The 21,747-nt window shown below is 42.9% G+C and overlaps 1 protein-coding gene across 4 annotated transcripts in view; it reads left to right on the plus strand.

Moving 5' to 3' along the window:
* Positions 1 to 21,747, plus strand: part of ncam2a (neural cell adhesion molecule 2a) — a 260,785-nt gene that overhangs the window by 186,914 nt on the left and 52,124 nt on the right. For 3 of the 4 annotated variants that reach the window (XM_088998258.1, XM_088998267.1, XM_088998250.1), the window contains exons 9-16: positions 4,126 to 4,276; positions 6,197 to 6,384; positions 6,491 to 6,587; positions 7,047 to 7,220; positions 8,197 to 8,316; positions 8,904 to 9,025; positions 9,102 to 9,276; positions 13,839 to 14,043. In XM_088998258.1, coding sequence (XP_088854384.1) covers positions 4,126 to 4,276; positions 6,197 to 6,384; positions 6,491 to 6,587; positions 7,047 to 7,220; positions 8,197 to 8,316; positions 8,904 to 9,025; positions 9,102 to 9,276; positions 13,839 to 14,043 — 1,232 coding nt within the window. Of the gene's footprint in view, positions 1 to 4,125; positions 4,277 to 6,196; positions 6,385 to 6,490; positions 6,588 to 7,046; positions 7,221 to 8,196; positions 8,317 to 8,903; positions 9,026 to 9,101; positions 9,277 to 13,838; positions 14,044 to 14,359; positions 14,400 to 21,747 lie in introns of all 4 variants that reach the window. The other variant, XM_088998251.1, reaches the window with a different exon arrangement.

Below are 21,747 nucleotides of genomic sequence, written 5' to 3' on the forward strand. Positions count from 1 at the left end.
GCAGTCATCATGGAAATATCAAATGAAAAAAATAATTAAACAGTTATATTTATTTAGTGATTTGTACTTTAAAGTAAAGCACCTATTTTTAGTCCTGTCTCAACTCCAACCAAACGTGAAAGTAAGGAAAACAGCTATGCTTGCACAATTTCACGAGTTCGAATACGTCACTCATAAAATAATTACGCAAGAGAAAGTACCAAAGGAGCTTCGTGTTGAGGAAAATAAATACATTTAGTTAGCCATTTTAATTCAGAGGATCTTTATGAAATGTGATCTGAAGATGCTGCACTTATGGGAAAGAGATGCCCATTTCACGTTAAGATCAGAGCATTGTCATCAAATGGTGCGTATAGTTTTTGCTTTTTTGAATGTTGCTGTGCCGATGACCATTTTGTGTTTGTTTTACTGAGCGAGTTGCTTGTTCTGTAGCCAGACAGGGAGATAAGTCTTCTTGTGCCGGTCCCAAGCCCGGAAAAATACAGAGGGTTGTGTCAGGAAGGGCATCCGACGTAAAAGCTTGGCCAAAACAAACATGCGGATCAAACCTCTAGAGATGGAGGACACTGATTTGCTGTGGCGACCTCGTCAAGGGAAAAGCCGAAAGGAAAAGAAGAAGACTTTAAAGTTCTTTTCCATTTAACGTCACCATTTTTTTTCTTTTTTTTGTTGCAAAATCGCTGAAGAAGACACGAGTGGTGAGGCAGCAGCCGGCTGAGCCTCACCATGGATTGTGCAATGACTATCCGAACTGTGCTGGCTTGCCCTGAAATGAGACCGCATTGCTGCCCCTCTGCATATCGCTATTAACTAAACTAAATTTCTACAGTTTATCCGGGGTATATAATGTAGAGTCACTTTACATTATAAACACTGTACTACAGTGTTTATTTTATTTTATTTTTATCGCAACTGTGTGCATAGGTGAGGCACACAGTTCTCCTGCCTCATAACAGGGGGCGCTGGTGATTACAGAGATTCTTCTTGTGCCTCCTCGGCTGCTGAATAATAGAATTAGTGAGAGCAAGCTACAGTAAACAGTTAGCAAGTTAAGTGCAACCATCCAGTCATTTTTTTCGTGTTACTTGGCCTTATTTTCAGAATGGAGGATTATCAAAATTGAAAGAAATAGAGAGACTTTTAAAACTGAGGAAAGATAAGGAAGGCTTCTACAAAGAAGGTATTGATGCCTTTCTTCAGAAGGAGCAGCGCATGGACTTCATTTATAAGTAAAGGTAACACGATAATAGCGTTTTTTTAAATCTTTTTTTCTCTGCTACAGTTTATATAAAGAATGCCGACTGTTACCAATCAAATGGTGAATAAGCTACTCTGTAGAGTTCATATGTTTGTAAATCTGACTGTGATGACGTCAATGCCTCACCAGCCATGAACCTCACCGCATGTCACTGCTAACAGCGGCTACCTAATGCATGGCCCTATTACTGTTGATTGCCATTTCTGTCTCGTAGCGCAACGCAAAGGGTCGTTATGTCTTTGACAACACACAAGAGAACACTAGAATGCAATAAATACCCACCGAGTAAAGCTGCTGTCAGGTTGGTATTTTTTTTTTTCCAAGATGGTGGCGCGTGCACACGCAGCGGTTCCTCTCTCTCCCGGCAAATTGTTTTTTTTTTCGTGTTTATTATATTTGTCTCACTCGTGTAAATGTCCATCTCCGTTTGCCTCGCTATACCCGAGGTGTACCTACTCCCGTGAGGTTCTGCTCGACATCGGCAGTTCATTTTTAAAACCAAAACCAGCTGAAGCAGAAGTGCTACGCAAGCATGGATTTCTCAGAGAGTCGGCTCGTCTACTGACCCCCACGCTTCCACCGACCCCCACTCCTGCACCCAACCCAGAGTGGAGGCGCCACAAGCGCTGTATGAGGAAACAGAAGAGGGGAAAGCGTGGAGGTATCCGCATTAGGCTCGCGACTAGTCCTCACCGGCCGTCCATCCCTACCATCACGCTGGCTAACGTGCGCTCGCTGGACAATAAAATGGACTACATCAGACTTCTCCGCTCAACTTCCAAGACCGTGGGTGAGTGTTGTGCCCTTGTGTTTGTGGAAACATGGCTGACCGACAGCATACCGGACAGTGCCATCCAGCTAGCCCAGCTAACTAGCTTCCGGGCAGACAGAGCGCTCGTCGACACCCAGGTTAAGAACCACTACAGTCGTATTATAGATATATAAATAAATAACGCCGAAAATCAGAGTTACAGCTTCTTCTTCCAAACATTTGTAGAGAAGGTTACTCGTACCTTAGGGCAAAACTATACTTTTGACTTTTTCTTCACTCTTCGCACCCCTTTTACTTTTTTCCCCACTTCCTGACGATCAAGAGCAACCCGACAAATCAGCTTTAAAATATTATGTTTTTAAGTATTTTACATTTCATTCTTGAATCTTAGTTTTGTGTAAAATGAGGACATTGTCGCTTTGTGTGGTAATGTTATGTTGCTGAGCGCAGAGCAGGAAAATGGCATCACTTTGCAAAGTGACTCGTTTCAGTGTGAACATGTCTATGCATGAAAGCTGCTCTATTCAAAAGATGTGGATTTAGATTTTCTTACTGGCTCAAATTATGGCTCAAATTATGTAAAGAAGTCGTCCCCCACCTGCCACAATGACTACCGCCCGGTCGCACTCACTCCCATCCTCATGAAGTGCTTCGAGCGGCTAGTTATGAACCACATCAAGGCTGCCCTCACCCCCAACCATGACCCCTTCCAGTTTGCATATCGGCCCAACCGCTCGACCGATGATGCCATCTCCACTGCTCTCCACACAGCGCTCACCCACCTGGAGACCAGAGACTCCTACGTCAGAATGCTGTTCATCGACTTCAGCTCAGCATTCAACACAATCATCCCCCAACAGCTCACCGATAAACTGAGCAAACTGGGGATGAGCACCTCCCTGTGCAACTGGCTGCTGGACTTCCTGACGGGGAGACCACAGGCAGTCAGAGTTGGCGACAACAATTCCAGCACCATCACGCTGAACACAGGGGGCCCCCAGGGGTGTGTGCTGAGCCCCCTCCTCTTCACTCTGCTCACGCACGACTGCTCACCATCATCACCCAGCTCCAACCTTTTCATAAAGTTTGCGGATGACACGACTGTGGTGGGCCTCATCAACAACGACGAGGAGACAGCCTACAGGGACGAGGTCAGCCGCCTGGCCACGTGGTGCAAGGACAACAATCTCTGTCTGAATGTGGAGAAGACGAAGGAGATTGTTGTGGACTTCAGGAGAGTGCGCCCCCAGCATGCTCCACTAACCATCGACGGTGCTGCAGTGGAGACAGTGAGCAGCACCAAGTTCCTGGGAGTGCACATATCCGAAGACCTGTCCTGGAGCCACAACACGGCATCAATCGCCAAGAGATCCCACCAGCGCATGTACTTCCTCCGCAAGCCTAAAAGAGTTGTAGCCCCGACCCCCATCACGATCTCCTTCTACCGCGGTACCATCGAGAGCATCCTGACCAGCTGTATCACCGTGTGAGACTCAACTCCCTCCCAGCCCTGCCCAGCCTGCCCCTTCCCACTGTCACACTCACCGAACTCTGAGTACACGCTACATGCTGTACGATCATCCTGAACTCTATTTTTTTGTTCTTTCTCATTTTTTTCTGCAAGACCTCACTTCAACCCTTTCTTCTTGTTTGTTTTTGCAATACTACATCACTTTACATACATCACTGCCTCACTTTCAAGACGACACTACCTCACTTTACATACAGAAATTACAAGTATTGTCTGTTGTCAATTGTATGTCTTTTAGCCACATTATAAGTGCCTTGCATGTCTTGCACGCTGGGTCCGAGAGGACATTAATTTCATATGTGCTGTATGTCATGCATATTAGCATGTTTGACAATAAAGCCTACTTTGACTTTGACTTTGACTTTGACTGAAAAGAGGATGTCAAAAGTGTCTTCAATAGCCTGCAGGTGCCACTTTAAACGGTGGCTTGTCAGTTAGTACAAAAAATGAGCGCTTGTCTAAATTATTTTGGATATATCCTATTGAAAATAAATACATTTTCAGTTCAGACATCTTCACGTTGTTCTAAACTTCACACTTCACCTTTGCATTTTATGTCCTCAGAGCCATGATGGACGCTTAGAGGTGCGCGGTCACCACGGCAAATCAGTGCTGACAATCAACAGTGTGAGGCTTGCCGACCTGGGTCGCTTTGACTGCGAGGCACTCAGCAGGATCGGAGGGCATCAGAAGAGCATGTTTCTGGATATTGAGTGTAAGTGGGTTTTTGACATTCCATTATTTCCGATGTGATGCTTTTCTGATTCGGGACCGCACTTCTCCTCCCAGTGAAGTTTGAACCGTTGCAAAATAAGCAGCTGCAAACAGGATCAAGATGCTGGACCCACTGTGACGATAAGAATGATGTCTACTGTGCTGTCGTTAAACATATTTTGTTCTTTCAATTCTTTCGAACAGAGTTGTTTTTTGGCGGCCTTTTTAGATTTATTCTTCATCTTCTGGGCACAAATTATTTTTAGTTTTAGTTCCCCTATTTTCCGGTCTAAAAGGTGCACCGGAGTATAGGGCGCACCTCCAATGAATGGTGTATTTTCAAACTTTTTCAAGATATAAAGCGCACCAGACTAAAAGGTGCACCTTCAATGAATGAAAAAATGTCTTCCAACTATAATATATAAATATATAAACATTTTCCAAATATAAGGCACACCACATTATAATGCTTCACCGTAGAGGCTGGGGTTACTCAATACAGTACTTGTTCTTCAGGGGGAAATAGAGTCGTGGCTGCTGACAGTCGTTGCAAGACCTATTGTGGCTCAATATTACCACACATATAAGGTGCAACGGCGTATAAGGGCAGGGTGATGGTTTGAAGAAAATCAAGGCTTCTGTGTGCGCCTTATACAATGAAAAATACCGTACATTTTAGTCATTCCTACTCAAGATACTTTTTATCCAGTTTTAGTGGACGAAAACTCCAAAACATTTTGATCTAATTTGAGTCCATTTTAGTAGACGTACAAACTTTCCAGCCAATTAACCTTCTTATCTATTAAGATTGTTTCTCACACAAAGATAACGTGGTAACAGTGAAATCAATGTTTAGTAATCCAAAATAAACCAAGAACCCAGAAATTTTCTCTGACAATTGTTGCGGCTTTATTTCTGGGAACAAAACTGCTTAATGGAAAAAAGGGCCGTGAATAATATAATTGCGTCATCGCCAGCCGCTTTCACAGCCTTGCTAATTTGCCATGCGTCGTCTAAACAACACTGATTGCTTCCCTTACATTTAATGCGATTCCTACATTTCACTTGGTGTTTGGAGGTCATTCGGGGTGGGCTATCCCCAACCTAATGAGCTCTGACGCCAAGATGTGAATATTGGCCTTTGAATGATTGGGTTCATTATTCTCACTTTTTGAACGAGAGCATAGGACAGAGGTATTTGTTGGTCAAGTGCCCTGACGTTCTCAGAAGCGATGAAATAAACTGCGAGGCTGATCAAGTGCAAATGAATTTAGCACATCTGATTGTCTCTCTCTGTGCTACCCACATTGCTCAGGAAAGATGGAGTTGTCGGCATTCTCGTGTAGAACCACACGGCACGCATATGTTGCATGCATCATTAGATCCTAAATTCGGTTGCGTTGTCCTCAGCCGACAAGTGGCTCCAGCGCATACCCGACTGAGGCAATCGCTGCCACCCGGACTAATGGGCTCATTTACTAAGTCACTGCAGGCTAAGAGGGGATAACATGTCCTCGCTGGTGACGGAGAACCAAGCATCAATCTTTCTAATGGAATTTTGCGAGCAAGAATAAAACCTCTATCATGCCTCGACTGAAAGGAATGTGGACAAAACTGCTTCCCCCATTTGCGGGAATTGAGTGTCTCCTTCCATCCTTTATTTATTTATATGCTTCTGTATATTTATTATCCCAGAGACAGTTATAATGGAGATTTCTGGCGTGAGTTTGAAGAGGCTCCTATTGGGGTTTCTCTTCATGATGTTCAGGGAGCTCAGTGAAATTCTTCTTTTGCTCTGAGGGTTCAATCTTACCAAGTCATACTCACAGCATGTTTTTGATCGCATATGCAGCCTGCAGTGGTTACATATTCGTTGAAACATAAAATATGGTGACCTTCATGCCGTCTGTGTTCTGGACAGACATACCAAAGTTCTTGACCAACCACACTATCTACTATTCTTGGGAGGGGAACCCAGTGAATATCAGCTGCGATGTGATGTCCAACCCCTCTGCTACGCTGCTGTGGAGGAGGGAGCACTTCACCATCTCCTCAGACGGGACCATCAACACGCGGGTGCACAACGGCATGGGCAAGTCTCTACTGGAGGTGTGACCAAAGAAGCATGAACACACAGATGCACGGCTTTTTGATTGTGGTTTTATGTTTGCTTTCTGTTTCCGTCAGCATCAAAATTGCCTCTTTTTTTGTTCAGGTTACTCCAATGTCCGACAGGGACTTTGGTCGATACAACTGCACTGCCCGCAATAACATTGGCATTCGATACCAGGAATTCATTCTGGCCCAGGCAGGTGAGTGTGAGCCTAGACTTCCAAATAAGTTTAGAATGTGCAAAGTTGGCCAGTGTACATGTAGAACTTCAGAGCTGTACAAGTACTTTGCAACACCCGGCTCTCTGCTAATTGTAATGGGTCTATTTGCAATTACCATAAAGTTCCATGACCACTTGTATTTACCCTATCTTCATCTCATACAAAGCCATCTGATTTACCATTCCCATCTCTATTTACCAAGTGGACCTTAATTTACTGTAGTGTAGGCTGATACATGATTGCGCCTTCCAATTACCTTTAGTGCAGATTGAATTGCCCGGAATAGCAGAAGAAACGAATAAAAGATGACCTCACATGTGGTCTTTGAGGAAACAAAGCGCTTCAGAAGGCTACTAAGACAACGCGATTACAACAGTTATGAGACAGGACAGGTTGTGTATTCAAGCCCATATGATTTTGAGGTCTTGTCATTTCCAGATGTGCCATCCAATCCGTATTCGGTACGCCTGTCAGCCATCTCACAGCGTTTGGCTACCGTCACATTCATGAAGCCGGACTCCCATGGCGGCGTTCCCATCGGTTATTACCTGGTCCAGTACAAGGAGGTCGGCCCGCAGGACTGGAAGGATGTCAGATCACATAGTGTGCAAAGTGAGTATTGGAGTGGAACACTGGAACAAAGTATGAACAAAAGTATTGGGATGCCTCTGCAGAGTTCGTCATGGAAGAAAATGCAACGCTCAGGATCTAGGAGCCAATCTGAAAACCCCTAATAATTATGTGTGGCCCGTGGAAGCAAATAACATGTATTTATTTATGTATTTATTTATTTATTTGATAAGTTAATGCCTAATCATATTTGAAAAAACATTTTTCCTGGCTTCTGATTTCAAAACTGGTTATTTTGTGTTTGTTGTACATGTAATATGAGGCCTACAGATTGTAGGCCAGCTCCAAGCTGATTAACTGATCGATCTGCGTACTCCAGCGTCCGTGCCTTACTGAACTCACTGTCATACTTTACAGTAAATAGCCTGGCGTACTGTGATTTGAAGCCTAGTTTTATGTGTTGTTTTTTTTTAATAATTAAGACCGAAAATACTTTTGTGCACTCCCTTAATTGGTATTGAGTGTGTGCCATTGGAGAAATCCTTTTCACAGTTGATAATGCCAAAATATAATTAGATGGTTGGACTCTTTACATTGCAATGCGGTTGTGCAAATTGAAGTCTGTGCTCAAACTATACAAACCTAGCACGGCTGCAAATTGCCGACTTTGTTACAGGGCTGAAGCCGTGCACAAGCTCCTATTACAGAGTATTTAATTTGTTCTGACTGACAAAACATTGTGGTGAGCTCATTACGTTGTTGGGTTTTCAGCGCAAGGAAGGTTATGTAAATGCAAACGAGTGACAGACTGCGCTCTGATATTGAGATTCTCTGTTTACACTCCATTTTTATATGCAGTGCGTGCGCAAGGAGAAGAGCAACAAATGGGCAGACATTGAGCAATTGACTGAATCCGGATCAAGCTTGTGAATATTTATGAGCAGACTTGTTTTCGACAGGAAAAGTGCACACTCGTGTTTGAGGTCACCATGCGAGTGACGCTTCTCTGTCTCACCAGCAACGGTGGTGCTGACCGGCCTGGAGCCCAATACGACGTACGAGGTGCGAGTGGCGGCTGTCAATGGGAAAGGTCAAGGCGAGTTCAGTCACATGGAGACCTTCCAGACTTTACCCATCCGTAAGTCTCCCAATGCCAAGACTTTTTACATGAATGACTTAGAGAGTGCATCCAGAATTTTACTGTGCATCAACATTCAACCACTTTTTCTTGATGGTCTCCAAGTTCATTCAGTAATCAATTTGTCATCTACTTGTTTTTTTTCAACCCACACCCATGTTGCCTTGTGTGAATGCATGCCAAAAATTATTGCACTGCACAGGGTCCTTGTTTTAGAAAGTTCCAGACATACAAAATTTCAAGGTTATGAATTCCGCTAATTTGTGCCATTGATGACACAAAAAGGCATACACACATTACAGCTGAACATACTGTTTTTAATTTAGTCGATCTCGCAGTGATTTTCATAAATATCGACTTTAATTATGACTTAACAACTGCATGAGCATAAATTAGAGACTCAGCACATTCCAATTTATAAACAATTTGGGTTAACGGGGTGTTAGTACCCACATAAAGTCATTTAAACTGTCGTTACAATTTAGCAAATCAGCCATCATACGGCGTCATTTTTCCACCTCTACTTTGAAGAAAAGGATGCGTCATTTTGACTTTTGGTCCTCCTCACCTCCCTGTGTGTCCCTCAGGAGAACCAAGCCCACCAGCAGTCCACGGGCAGAGAGGAATGGGGAAAGCCTATAAGCTGGGGCTGGTAAAACAGGATGACGGTGGGATGCCGATAGTGGAATACATCGTCAAATATAAGACAGTGAGTGACAGGATCTTTTCATCATCTTTGACACAAATTTCCATCGATTTGACTCCATATCTTTGTTGCATTCCAGGACAAAGAGGAGCAATGGATGACCAAACTCGTTCCAGGCTCCAATGACTTTGCGACTCTGCAGCCACTGCAGTGGAACACACGATATGAAGTAGAGATTACAGCCCGCAATGTGAAAGGCCTGTCAGAGCCCACCTTCTACCAGTTCTTTATGCCACAAAAGCCTGAGATCACAGGTAAAAGCAGAAATCTTATTTTTAGTTTAAAAAAACTTAGTTTACCCTCGGGGAAGCGAAGATGTCCTCTTTTTAAATCCATCATTTGAAATCAATCTGCTTACATTTATTTTTCAAAATTCCCCATTATGGGACGAATAAAAGTTTCCTGATTCTGATTTTCTGATTACATTGTAGCAGCTGCTAGTTAGCGTTAAGCTAAACTGGGTCTTTTCATCTTCATTATGGCATCAAAGTTTGCAAATTCCCTTGCGAGGCTAACGTGAGAGGCCAACAGCGAGTAAACAAAGGCTTTGATAGACTGCCTTTCTGGGCTTTATTTCCAGACTGCTTAAACAATTGATTTTAATGTTCATTTGCACGCAGCACATTTTCAAACATAACATGCTCTCAGGCAGTGATGGGAGAAAGAGGGGAGCCTTTGGAGGGTTAGAGAGTGGGAAAGGAAAACTTACACTATAAACTAAGCTATACCCCAGTTAGCGTTGTTGTTTCTGTGTGGTTAGGTCAACAGAGATCCTTTTTTTTCTAATTTAAGTATTTGTTGCTACTGAGCCGCTTGGCCTGCAATTCTACAATGCATCTCACATAGTGCGACGTGAGTGTTGCCACCCAAACGTTGCTCTGTGGCAATATCCACAACGATATCCTAGGACGGGTTCTGACTCAAATCTGAAAATTCCACTACGGCGTTCTTTTTCAGAATCAGAATCAGAAAACCTCTAATTGTCCAACAATGGGGAAATTCAAGCGCCAATACGTTTCTTTGAGTCCCCACCAATGTTGACCTAGTGTTTTTGGTTTGTGGATGTGAAACTTGTGGGTGGCCTTGAGTTTCACAACGAATAAAACGGGATGGGCCCTCCAGCTTGTTTGGAGCCACTCGCATACAAATGTGCGCATGTATGCAGAAATGCAGACAGACGCTTTGATGTGTGTGCCATGTGCTGCTTTGAAGTATGTAATGCTCTCACTCTCTCAACCCACTGCCAGAAATGCATATTGTTGAAATAAAAAGGTAATTCCAATACTGTCCCACTGTGAGTACCACCAACAAAAAACTCTCTCGGGAAAGTCCTGATTTTCCTCCTAGAGTCTATTTGTAATGGTTTGGAATATATCCAGACAATGTTTTTCTGTTCCAGCTAAATGGCCAGCAAGCATGTGCGCTGCCTCACAAACAGATTGGAAGACCTGGGAAGCTTTGGGCTTAAGGCGGGTCTTCGATTGACTGTCTTCTCTTGTTAGGTGCATTGTGGGAACGGGCCCAGGAGCAATGCAAAGATGTCATTGGAGGAGAGTGAGTTCTCTAAAAGTGAACATTAGACCAACAGTGAATCTGGGTGAATGTTTTGTGCTAAGAAGGCAATAAAAGTATGTAAAACAAGGGAGACCAATGTTCCCTCCTTGATCATCAGAATAACAGAATAACAATTCAATTGTTATTGCACAAGTATACTCCCATCTCAAAATTGTAGCAATGGTACATCAAACACGGAATCAAGATCAGTCCCCAGACCTCAACCTCATCAAAAACATGTGGAGTGATCTGAAATAAATTATTTACATAATTTGAGCCAGTAAGAAAATCTAAATCCACATCTTTTTTGAATAGAGCAGCTTTCATGCATAGACATGTTCACACTGAAACGAGTCACTTTGCAAAGTAGATGCCATTTCCCTGCTCTGCGCTCAGCAACATAACATTACCACACACAGCGACAATGTCCTCATTTTACATAAAACTAAGATTCAAGAATGAAATGTAAAATACTTAAAAACATAATATTTTAAAGCTGATTTGTCGGGTTGCTCTTGATCGTCAGGAAGTGGGGAAAAAAGTAAAAGGGGTGTGAAGAGATGAAGAAAAAGTCAAAAGTATAGTTTTGCCCTAAGGTACGAGTAACCTTCTCTACAAATGTTTGGAAGAAGAAGCTGTAACTTTAATTTATTTATATATCTATAATACGAGTGTAGTGGTTCTTAACCTGGGTTCCATTGAACCCCAGGGGTGAATCACTCTCGGCTTCAATGGGGCCTTTGCCTTCGTTTAGAAACATCCGACTCGGCATGTCAGCTAGTGATGACACGCCCACGGCAGATGATCATCACATCACTTGTCCAATCAGTGTTGCAGGAATTTTAATTTGCTGTCAACAAGCCACTGCGGTGTTAATATGTAGTGCAATTTTTTTTATACATGATAAATATGTCGAGCAAAAATGAAAGTCTGACATATATTTAGAACATGGATTGACATGCAACAGGAAAAATGATGGGAGTCTGTCCTATCTTCATGATTTGTCATGCCAAGTTGTGCAATTCAAACTGAGGGAACACTTCTTGAATCATATTTGTATTTTTCACTAATGAAGGGTAGAGTGAATGTTCATATGAAACTAGTTGGGTTTGGTACCTTTAACAAGGTTAAGAACCACTGTACTAGTGAGTATCAAAGTCACACGGTTTGGCGTTTCAAGGGATGACCTGGAAGTTGTCAGTACGAGATAAAATTGTTCATTCAGGGGTGGTTGTGTTTGTTGGTGGATTCGAAGTGCTCATCAAAGGTGGAAAAAAAAACAAAGCATTTGTCCTTTTATAGTATTTTGTTCTTTAAGTTGGCTCTTGAGTGTTCTTCAGTCGTATCAGGGTTCGCTGAATCTTGCTTAAGTCTGGTCCAAGAGGAGATTGTCCCTCTGTTAATGATCCTTTTAAAAGCTCTCAGGGCAACTTTGATTTCCGCAGAATGTCCCAACACTTACAGAGCATACTCTTTCGCATCCTCCAACACTTCGGTTCTCTCTGAAGATTAGCATCTCCTGTGTCCCCTGATCAATTCATGTCCATTCGATCATTGTTAATGGACTGGCTTCCTTTCAGAACGTTCCAGTCACAGTCAATCAGCAGTGAGGCATAATGAGTCTGCGTTGTCAGGGTTGGACAGGTATGGATGTGTTTGGATACCGAGTAATAGAAAGACACATCAATGGCCGCCATATTTCAGAAAGTAATCAGGAGTCTTCGTCAGATTGAGGTTTAATAGAGCATGGAAATAAAAATTAATGTGTCCTGCCGTTTTTGGAATTAGGTAATGTGTGAAAACTCACTCACAACCAATTAGTTAGGTCGCGGATTCGGAGGAGAAAGATAAATGAACAACAATGCGCTAATGCCCTCATGCCACAGACGTTGGCATTCGTTTTGCCTGCCACAGTTAAATACAGTAAAGTCTCGTTATATCGATATCGGATATATCGATAGTCCCGGTTATATTGATACTATTTCTATGCACGCACGGAGAAAATTACATGCAAACAGGGTCGGATTTATCGATAGTCCCGGTTATATCGATATTTTTTCCGACTCCCTTGAATATCGATATAACGAGACTTTACTGTATGTAAACAAAAAGCAGGTAAAGACTCACATTAGCACAAGCCACTTCTGTGTTGCCTAGCTACTACAATTAGGGCCAAGTAATTAAAAGACAAGAAGAGGATTTTGCCAATATTAACATTGTTCCACATTCACACATGATTAAAACACACAGTGAAAGAAATGGAAAGTAGTGCTTCACGCATTTAGAATCCAAAAATATTTCTCTGGTTTGGCCCAAAACATGAAAAACACATCGCAAAGTATTCAAGCACCGCCGGCACTTGTTCACCGTGGCCTGTGACTCACCGTGTAGCCCAAAACATCCTCCTACAGGAATGAACTTTACATATAATTGTGTACATGTCGCCTTTGAGTGTAATTCCAGCTCGGGATATGAATCCGCATTGCAGATTTTTTTCCGAGGCTCCATGTAAAATGTATGTCTAGCCACATGCGGTTGTTAATGTCTCAACCTTTTTCCTGGCTTCTCTGGTACCAGAGAGATTTTTTTTTCATTCAAAGCTGCAATTAATTGTTTCATTTGAGCTAACTTCATTTGTACACCCTGTTTATTTCCTTGGAATGCTTCTGTGCTAAATGCAGGTGTGTTTCGAGAATTAACTCATTCACTGCCAGAAAATGTGTCCATTCCAGTGCCACAGTTTTGGCCATTGTCACACAAATTGCAGGACTCACAGAATATTGACTTTTAGGACTACATAAACATTCTCATAAAGCGCACCTATTATTCCGGTGCGCCTTATACACCGGAAATAATGTAGCCTCCCTCACCAGGCTTCCCACCCAGTCAATCAAACTTCATTGAAAGCACTTTTAATCCCCAAAATTCCAAACAAAGTACTTTGCGTGACTTAAAACACCATTTCATGGTTCCATCTACACCACAACTGGAAAGTAGACCGTGATCGCATGCCATCGACAAGGATCCCGTGGTGTAGCAACACACCAAGGACCTGTACACACAGCAATCAGGGACCCCATGGGACAAGACCGCGACCCAGAGCAGCGCCCGCCGCAGCGGGTTACCTTTGAAGAAATAGAGAAAATATATATATATAAAACTATGAGTGAACAACAATTTCAAAACCTTGCTGTACCAAATGGAAAGTGTCACCTGCAGACCTCTTGCGCCACCTCACAGCGCTTTGTCTGTGTGTGAACAGAATCCCTCTTCAATGGGCTGGGCCTCGGAGCTGTGGTGGGCCTTGGCCTCGGAGCACTTCTCCTGCTGCTTGTCCTGGTGGATGTCAGCTGCTTCTTCCTACGGCACTGCGGCCTGCTGATGTGCATTACGCGCACTCTGTGCAGCAAAAAGACGGCCACCAGTGGCAAAGGCAAAGAAATGGAGGAGGGCAAGGCCGCCTACCTGTGAGTGTATTTTTGTATCTCAATGGGTGGCAACTCAGGGTTGTTTCAATGTCAACAAGTCATTCATGCTTGTAGAGGGAGCATCTGCTGTGGGTGTCACGGCCTTCCGGTCACGACTTGAACTTCATTATTTGTTTTTTTTTTTCAAATAAGCACACGCCTTCAGTGACCTGCTTTAAAAGAATGAAATCAATAAAATCCTTCTGTGAAGCGCTCAACTTTTCAAAGCAATCTGGCTAGCCGGTAAAATTAAATTGTTTTGTACAAACTCTATTTTTGAGGTAATGAGAAAAGAAGCCTTCTTTTTGCCGTCTAGGTGCACCTACAACAGCCGCCCAACCACCTTTTCAACCACAGTATGTCTCTGATAATGTCTTCTTCACTCACATCTCATTACGCACGTGTGTGTGTCTGCGCGCATGTCCATGCGTGTGTGTGTCCAGATTGCATGTAAATATTCGTATCAGTCACTCAACAAGCAGTCTGTGTGGTCATTTGACTCCATAATGTATTTCTTCGGCGTTCATTACTCAAATACAGGTAATTGTGCGTGTTTCCAAAGGCTGACTTTCATGCTGCTTTTCTGCTTTTACATCTCATTCAGTGTGTCATTTCATGAAAAGGAAACTGATACTTTGCTACAATCGCTTGATGGGCACCTTTGTTAGCGATCGTGGCTCTGCTTCAAGGTTAACACATTAGCGTGTCATGTGAAAAAGTGCAATAAGTCACAGTGTAATCACTAGTTATGTCCCTTAGTATTTTAGCGTAACATAGAACTTGATGGAGGAATGCTGGATTCTATATTTGCATCCCTAATGAATCAATGTGGACAAAGCATGAACTGAAGAAGCATATGAGGGGTTACACCGCCAGTCCAATCGGGGTGCGTATGAGCTAATGAAACATGAAATTGCTTCCACCGTGCGGCAACGTTAATATCCTCCAATCAAGTGCTGAGGAACTCCCTTAAACCATCTGACAATTGGGCTTATTAGACTTCCCCACACCCTCCCTCCACCACCACCTTTCCGATAATGTTTATAATGTAGAATATTTTGGTGTTTGATGAAAATTTGCCCCACGTATTAATAGGAACGTATTTGGTTGTGAACATATGATGAAACACAGGCCATTTCATTAGGTAGAATCTAATGAGAGCCAACACTTTGTTGTTGTGGATGCATCAGTTCTGCCAGGGAAATATTTATTTACAAATATAGTTTTCTATTTGATTGTAGTTTCGAACAAAAGTGTGCAATATGGACCACTTCACAGGGAGCATTGCTAGTCATTTCTGTCACGTTCCGGCGGCGACAGTGGCAGCAGGCGAGCAGGAACGTGTGGGATTGGCGGTGGATCGCTAAGCAGGACAGAGGCGTAGGTACCGGCAATGGATTTATTAACATAAAGCGCGGGTCCGAAAAGACGCGGACCCGGTAAAAAAGTTCGTGAGACAAAACCAAGAATGACAAACTGACAATGCTAGTGGGTGAGTGGCGGCAATCCACTCGACCACACTAACTAAGAAAAATAAAGTGGCACACGGGGATGCAAAACAACCTACGACGCGGTGCAATAAACAAACGCGTTCGTGGCTAAAATCATTCCTCGGGCGAAGCAAATTATGTACTGGCTACAAGTTCCAAGTACTGGCATGGCACGAGGCGAAGTATCTTCCGACGCTGGGTGAGTGCCAGCGTCGGGTTTAAATGTCCACAGTCAATGAGGAGGAAATTGACAGCAGCTGGCGAACGGCGGGAGCGGAGGCCCCGCCCAGCTGTCAACTGGCTCATGACAATTTCAGGGCCTTGAAGTCAAACCCAGGCATGAGGCACATTTTAAAGGCAAACAAAATTTTGACTTTTTATTGCAAAATAGAAAAATAAAAAGTTGTGCAGAATTTTGGCCTAATTGATTATAGAAATGCTCAAAACGACCCCAATCGTACATATGCATACATATTCCTTTTGCATGCGGGATAACAACCAAATGAGGCTACTGTTTTGATTGGTTTGAACTATGGGCACCACAGATATACCCCAGAATGTTAAACCGGGTTTATATTCCAGGAGCATTTCTTTAATGTGTCCAGGTCCTCCGTAACCAAGTGGTTTATTGACCATCCCAGAATTTTAAAATCTATTCTACAGCTGACTGAGTGCCAGTGTAATAATAATAATAATAATAATAATAATAATAATAATAATAATAATAATAATAATAATAATAATAATAATACAGTAAAGTCTCGTTATATCAATATTCAAGGGAGTCCGAAAAAATATCGATATAACCGGGACTATCGATATATCCGACCCTGTTTGCATGTAATTTTCTCCGTGCGTGCATAGAAATAGTATCGATATAACCGGGACTATCGATATATCCGATATCGATATAACGAGACTTTACTGTAATAATAATAATAATAATAATAATAATAATAATAATAATAATAATAATAATAATAATAATAATAATAATAATAATACATTTCATTTTTAAGCGCCTTTGAAAACTGTCAAGGTCACTTTACAGCAGATATGGGCAATCTACGGCCCGCGGGCCACATACGGCCCGTTAGGCTTTTTAATCCGGCCCGCCGAACTTGTCCTAATTATAGTAAAAACAGTGTCTGAAAGTCATAACAAAAAGTTAGCGGACAACAAGGCAGACAACTAGGACAAGCTCCCTGCACCATTTTTCACAATTTGAAACACAATAAGACTAGTAATCACAAAAAAAGCATTGTCGCAAAATATAAAGTTTACTTTTTTCATTAAGGATGTACCTACAACATATACTACCTTGCTTAATTTACAGAAAATGTCCATGGCTGTAGATTTCGCTAATGTAGTCATTTGTCATCATGGTGCACAATACAATGTTTGCATTGCCTGCTACAAGCCACTAAGCCCCCTTCATAACTCTCATGTACACTTTACAGCAGGGGTCGGGAACCTTTTTGACTAAGAGAGCCATAAAAGTAAAATATTTAGAAATGTTTTTCAGCGAGAGCCACACGCACGCGCGCGCACACATACAAACGCTCGCGTGCGCGCGCACATAAAAACGCTCGCGTGCGCGCGCGCACACACACGCGCGCGGCCACTTTTCAACAAAATATCAGAATGTATTATTTAAAATAACTTTGTGATGGTACTCACCGTTAACATGGATGGTTTTCCGTTCCTCGTGTTTGGTAAAAATCCAGGAAAACGATCGGAATGAAATTCAATTTGCCGGTCCAGAGGCGAAGTTACTGCTAGCTAGCCTGCACACGGCTCATAAGCTTCCACACTTGCTATGTGCAATCTACTTCTCGCAGAAGTATGTTGATGCTAACGTTAACATCGGGCTTGCTAAAATGTCACTGACATTCGACTTTTCATCGATGGTATTGTTTCATTGCAAATTAGAATCAGAACATTTTCTCTCTTCTAATGCGCCGGTGCATTGACGCTGAAGTGCACAAGTTGGGCTCATTTAAAGGGCCGTTTACCTGTTTCAACATGGCGGCCACTATCATCCAATCAACATGGCGCTTTCGGCCATTCTCGGTCAGTGTCATCCAATCAAAATTGCGCTTTCCGCAAACTGCAGCCCCAACGGGAAATGAACGGCGAAAAAAACTACAATATTGTCATGATGCTAAAAGAAATGTTAAATAATTTTGTGTTTCATGGATTTTGGATGGGAGAAAGGTGTGCATTTCTCCCCATCCAAAATAGTTGAGTTGGGCGACCACTAATTGACTCTGAGAAGGTGATTGCAACCACCTGGGAATGGCCAATTGCCGCTGGGACCTGATTGGCCAGAAGCTCAGGTGAAGCACCTTTAAAGCCAGCCTGAGCCAGTCACTTCGAGGAGGAAGAAGAGGGACAAAGGACAAGCTGGAGAGCGGTGTTACCTGTGGTCTGTTGAAAGCTGATATCAACTTCAAATAAAGAAAACTCACAATACCCTTCTTGCATCTAGCTGAGTGAACTTTTATCCTCTTTCCACCTGCTTGCTGTATCGCCGCACGACAATTGGTGGCAGTGGTGGGATGGTTTCACCCTGCATGAAGAAGGTGGGATCGTTACGCCTTGCTGAAGTGGAAAAGATAAGAGGAAGCCGAGAGGAGGAAGGTGGGACGAGTAAGAAGTTGTGTAGCACGGGCCAACCAAACTGGACTGAAGAGTTCTGAAGGGGATCAAGGAAACCAGAAGCTTGAGTTGCCCCAAGAAGATGCCGTTCTTCTTTTCCATGAGGCGTCTGACAGTTGCCAAGCCAAGGATGGAACTGAGCAGAGTGAGATGGAACCAGTGGTGAAGCCTAAGACTCAGACATGAGATGATGTTGATTGAACAGATCTAGAGATCAGATGCACCCAACAAGTAAGAATGGACATTTGACAGTCGATCTAGTTAACATTATCCTCCTCTGGGACCGCAGCCCCAGGGCGCTGACTCTCGAGCATCCAGGCCAACGAACCTACCTCCCGCACAAGAAACTCCCAAGTCTGGTTACCTAACATGCCCAACCTCCACAGTTTCATCATCTAAGACAAGCTGCAATTCCCATGGTTTCTGAACCCAGAATTCCAGAAAGAAACGGAAGATGCAGAACGTCATGAGCTGGAAGAGGATCTCCAGCGAGAATAACGGCAAGAATTTATCAGGGAGAGATTGGCACCCTGGACAGAAGGTGTTAATATTGTTGCATATGGGATCAAGTAAGCTACTGGCAAAGTGGCAGGGCCCATACGCTGTGACTAGGAGAATAGGACCTGTCACATATGACATTCTCTGCCCTGACAACAAATGTTATTGCTGATTATTTGACAAGAATGTCTGAACTCTGAGGAGAGGGGGTGAATGATGTCATGATGCTAAAAGAAATGTTAAATAATTTTGTGTTTCATGGATTTTGGATGGGAGAAAGGTGCGCATTTCTCCCCATCCAAAATAGTTGTGTTGGGCGACCACTAATTGACTCTGAGAAGGTGATTGCAACCACCTGGGAATGGCCAATTGCCGCTGGGACCTGATTGGCCAGAAGCTCAGGTGAAGCACCTTTAAAGCCAGCCTGAGCCAGTCACTTCGAGGAGGAAGAAGAGGGACAAAGGACAAGCTGGAGAGCGGTGTTACCTGTGGTCTGTTGAAAGCTGATATCAACTTCAAATAAAGAAAACTCACAATACCCTTCCTGCATCTAGCTGAGTGAACTTTTATCCTCTTTCCACCTGCTTGCTGTATCGCCGCACGACAAATATGTATTATAATATGTAATATTTATCAGCGAGCCATATGGACTCATCAAAAGAGCCATATATGGCTCGCGAGCCATAGGTTCCCGACCCCTGCTTTACAGTCACAGTTTAATGTAAATTTACATTTTGTAGCGTCACATATGTTGTTAGCTTCTTTTGAATATTTCTTCTGGGCTGAGGTTCTGTGCATCTATTTTGGAAAATGATATGCAAATGCATGACCTTATAACGCTTGCGAAAATCCGGAAGAAAGAAGGCTTCTGATTGGCTGACGTGCCGAGTATGCAAATTTCAACTGCAGGTAACCGATGTCTGTGTGCTTAGCAATGATACACGTGTACTGTTTGCGCGTGAAGGCGAGGGCGTCCGTGGCGAGTTTGTAGAGCGCAAGGTCAGGACAATCCATCCATGATTTTGTGGAACACAAGTAGATATTATTGAGCTTTGCACCTTCGATTGAAACTTATTAAAAACTTGATAAATCACAGTGTGTATGTTATTTTAATCTATTTCCATTTCCTCCTCCCAGTATCTGCAAAATAGTTTGTAAATGCCATATCTTGCATATTCCTTGAGACAAATGAAAATGGCTATTTTTCACATGAAACACTCCCTCCAATTGCTCCTGGCCCGGTTCCTCTGTCAAATTTTAGAACCAATTGTGGCCCGGCACTCAAAAAGTTTGCCCACCCCTGCTTTACAGTCACAGGATTTGAGTGATATGTTTTTACCTCTTTGTTCTCGTCGTAACCCGAGCTGCAGCGTTTGATGCTCTCCTGCCTGCGGGTGTCCAATAAAGAAGACTGTTCCTATAATTAGGTCTACTTCAGATAAAATAATGGTTACTCTTCTCTTGGTATACTTGGAGCGTGAAACCAAAAAACCTGTATACCAAAATCTGTATATGTTTTCAGCTGCTTTAGTGATTCATATAATCTGACTGCTAAAAGTTTGAGCCAAATCAAAAAGTCCAGCAAATAGGTTTCAGATTTGTTCTTTAGTCTTTCAAAAACCGTAAATAGAAGGAAAGTGTTTGCTAAGAGCAATCCTCTTTACTCATTTGACAAAAATAATTATCTGTTACATTTTGTTCAAAATGTAGTTTCATTCTGTTTAGAATTTGATATAGATGGTGACGGAGCATCTTTAATGACCTGTTGTCACTTGGGTGTAGCTCCATATAATATGGAGAGCTACGATAGCCAACATTGGGTTTTGAAGAATTTGAAATAGCTCAAACTTCTTAAGCCACAACATAAATTATTTCCTTCAAGAAGGACCAAAACCATTTTTTTCAGTTTGTCAATGGTTCTTTTGCAAATGTATTCAAATTGTTGTCCACATTGATATTACCACAATCACTGCTATTCCCGAAATCATTTGGGAATTGAAAAGCATGACGTGGAGCATCGTTCTTGAATTTGTTTATGTTAATTTTTTCTTGCGGGGAGGGGGGATATGGATCAAGCTCCAGTTAGACCAATGTGTTTTCCTCCCACGAGGGGGCAGCATTTGCCTTTTGAACAGCCACCACCCACTTCATGCTTAGATAACTCCAGACCCAGATAACTTAGGAATTAATTCTTTTTTCCTGATAAAAGAAGAGAGTCTAAGGTTTCTTACACTGCATTTAATATGTATGTAGTCCTAAAAACCTGCAATTTGAGTGAAAACGACAAAAACCCTGGCACTGGAGTGGACACATTTTTGCACATTGTCTGGCAGTGAATGAGTTAAAGTCTCCTCTTATGACCCAAAAGTTATGACAGCATTTCTTTTTTTTCTAAATAGCATTGGCCGTTTTTGCTGATGTGGTCGTGAAACAGTGACACCGCAGCTTCAATGAACTGTTGTGGTTACTTTATAGATACAACTGTGTATCATCTGCAAGGCCATTCGTCATTTATTCGTCTCACAATGGAGAAATTCCAATTTACATCAGCAAAGTTAGGGGAAAAAAAGTAGAAGAACAAAAAATATAAGAGCTGCTTGTTGTGTCCGGAGGAATGAGAGAGGAGAGTTGCTTTGTTAACGTGTTTATTGTGCCACCATCTGAATCTACCTGCGGTCGTGACGTCACCGCTGCTTTTCGACCTGTCGCAACATTCTGTAGCAGTGTGACATATGCTACATTTACCCCCCCCCCCCCCCTCCCTGAAGGAACCAAAAACACTCTGTAACAAGGGAAACCGGGTAGTCTGCTGGTTTCCCTGCTTAGCCGTGTGGGTTATTCTGCCACGCGATAGGCTAAACACTGGCTAGGGTCTGAACATTCAAAATCTGTGATAATTGTCCAAATACCGAGGGCAAAGGCGAACGCGAGCTGGCCAAGGCTCTGGTCCCACGGGCACGGCTGGTTCACCACGCTCTTCGAGGCGTCCCATCGGTGTTCTCTGATGTGTGACAGGACGTCAGTAGTCTTTGCCTGAGAAGTCGTTCGAGGGGGT

The sequence above is a fragment of the Hippocampus bargibanti genome, linkage group LG01 (assembly GCF_051943395.1).
Source record: "Hippocampus bargibanti isolate YZ-2025 linkage group LG01, ASM5194339v1, whole genome shotgun sequence".
Lineage (NCBI taxonomy): Eukaryota > Metazoa > Chordata > Actinopteri > Syngnathiformes > Syngnathidae > Hippocampus > Hippocampus bargibanti.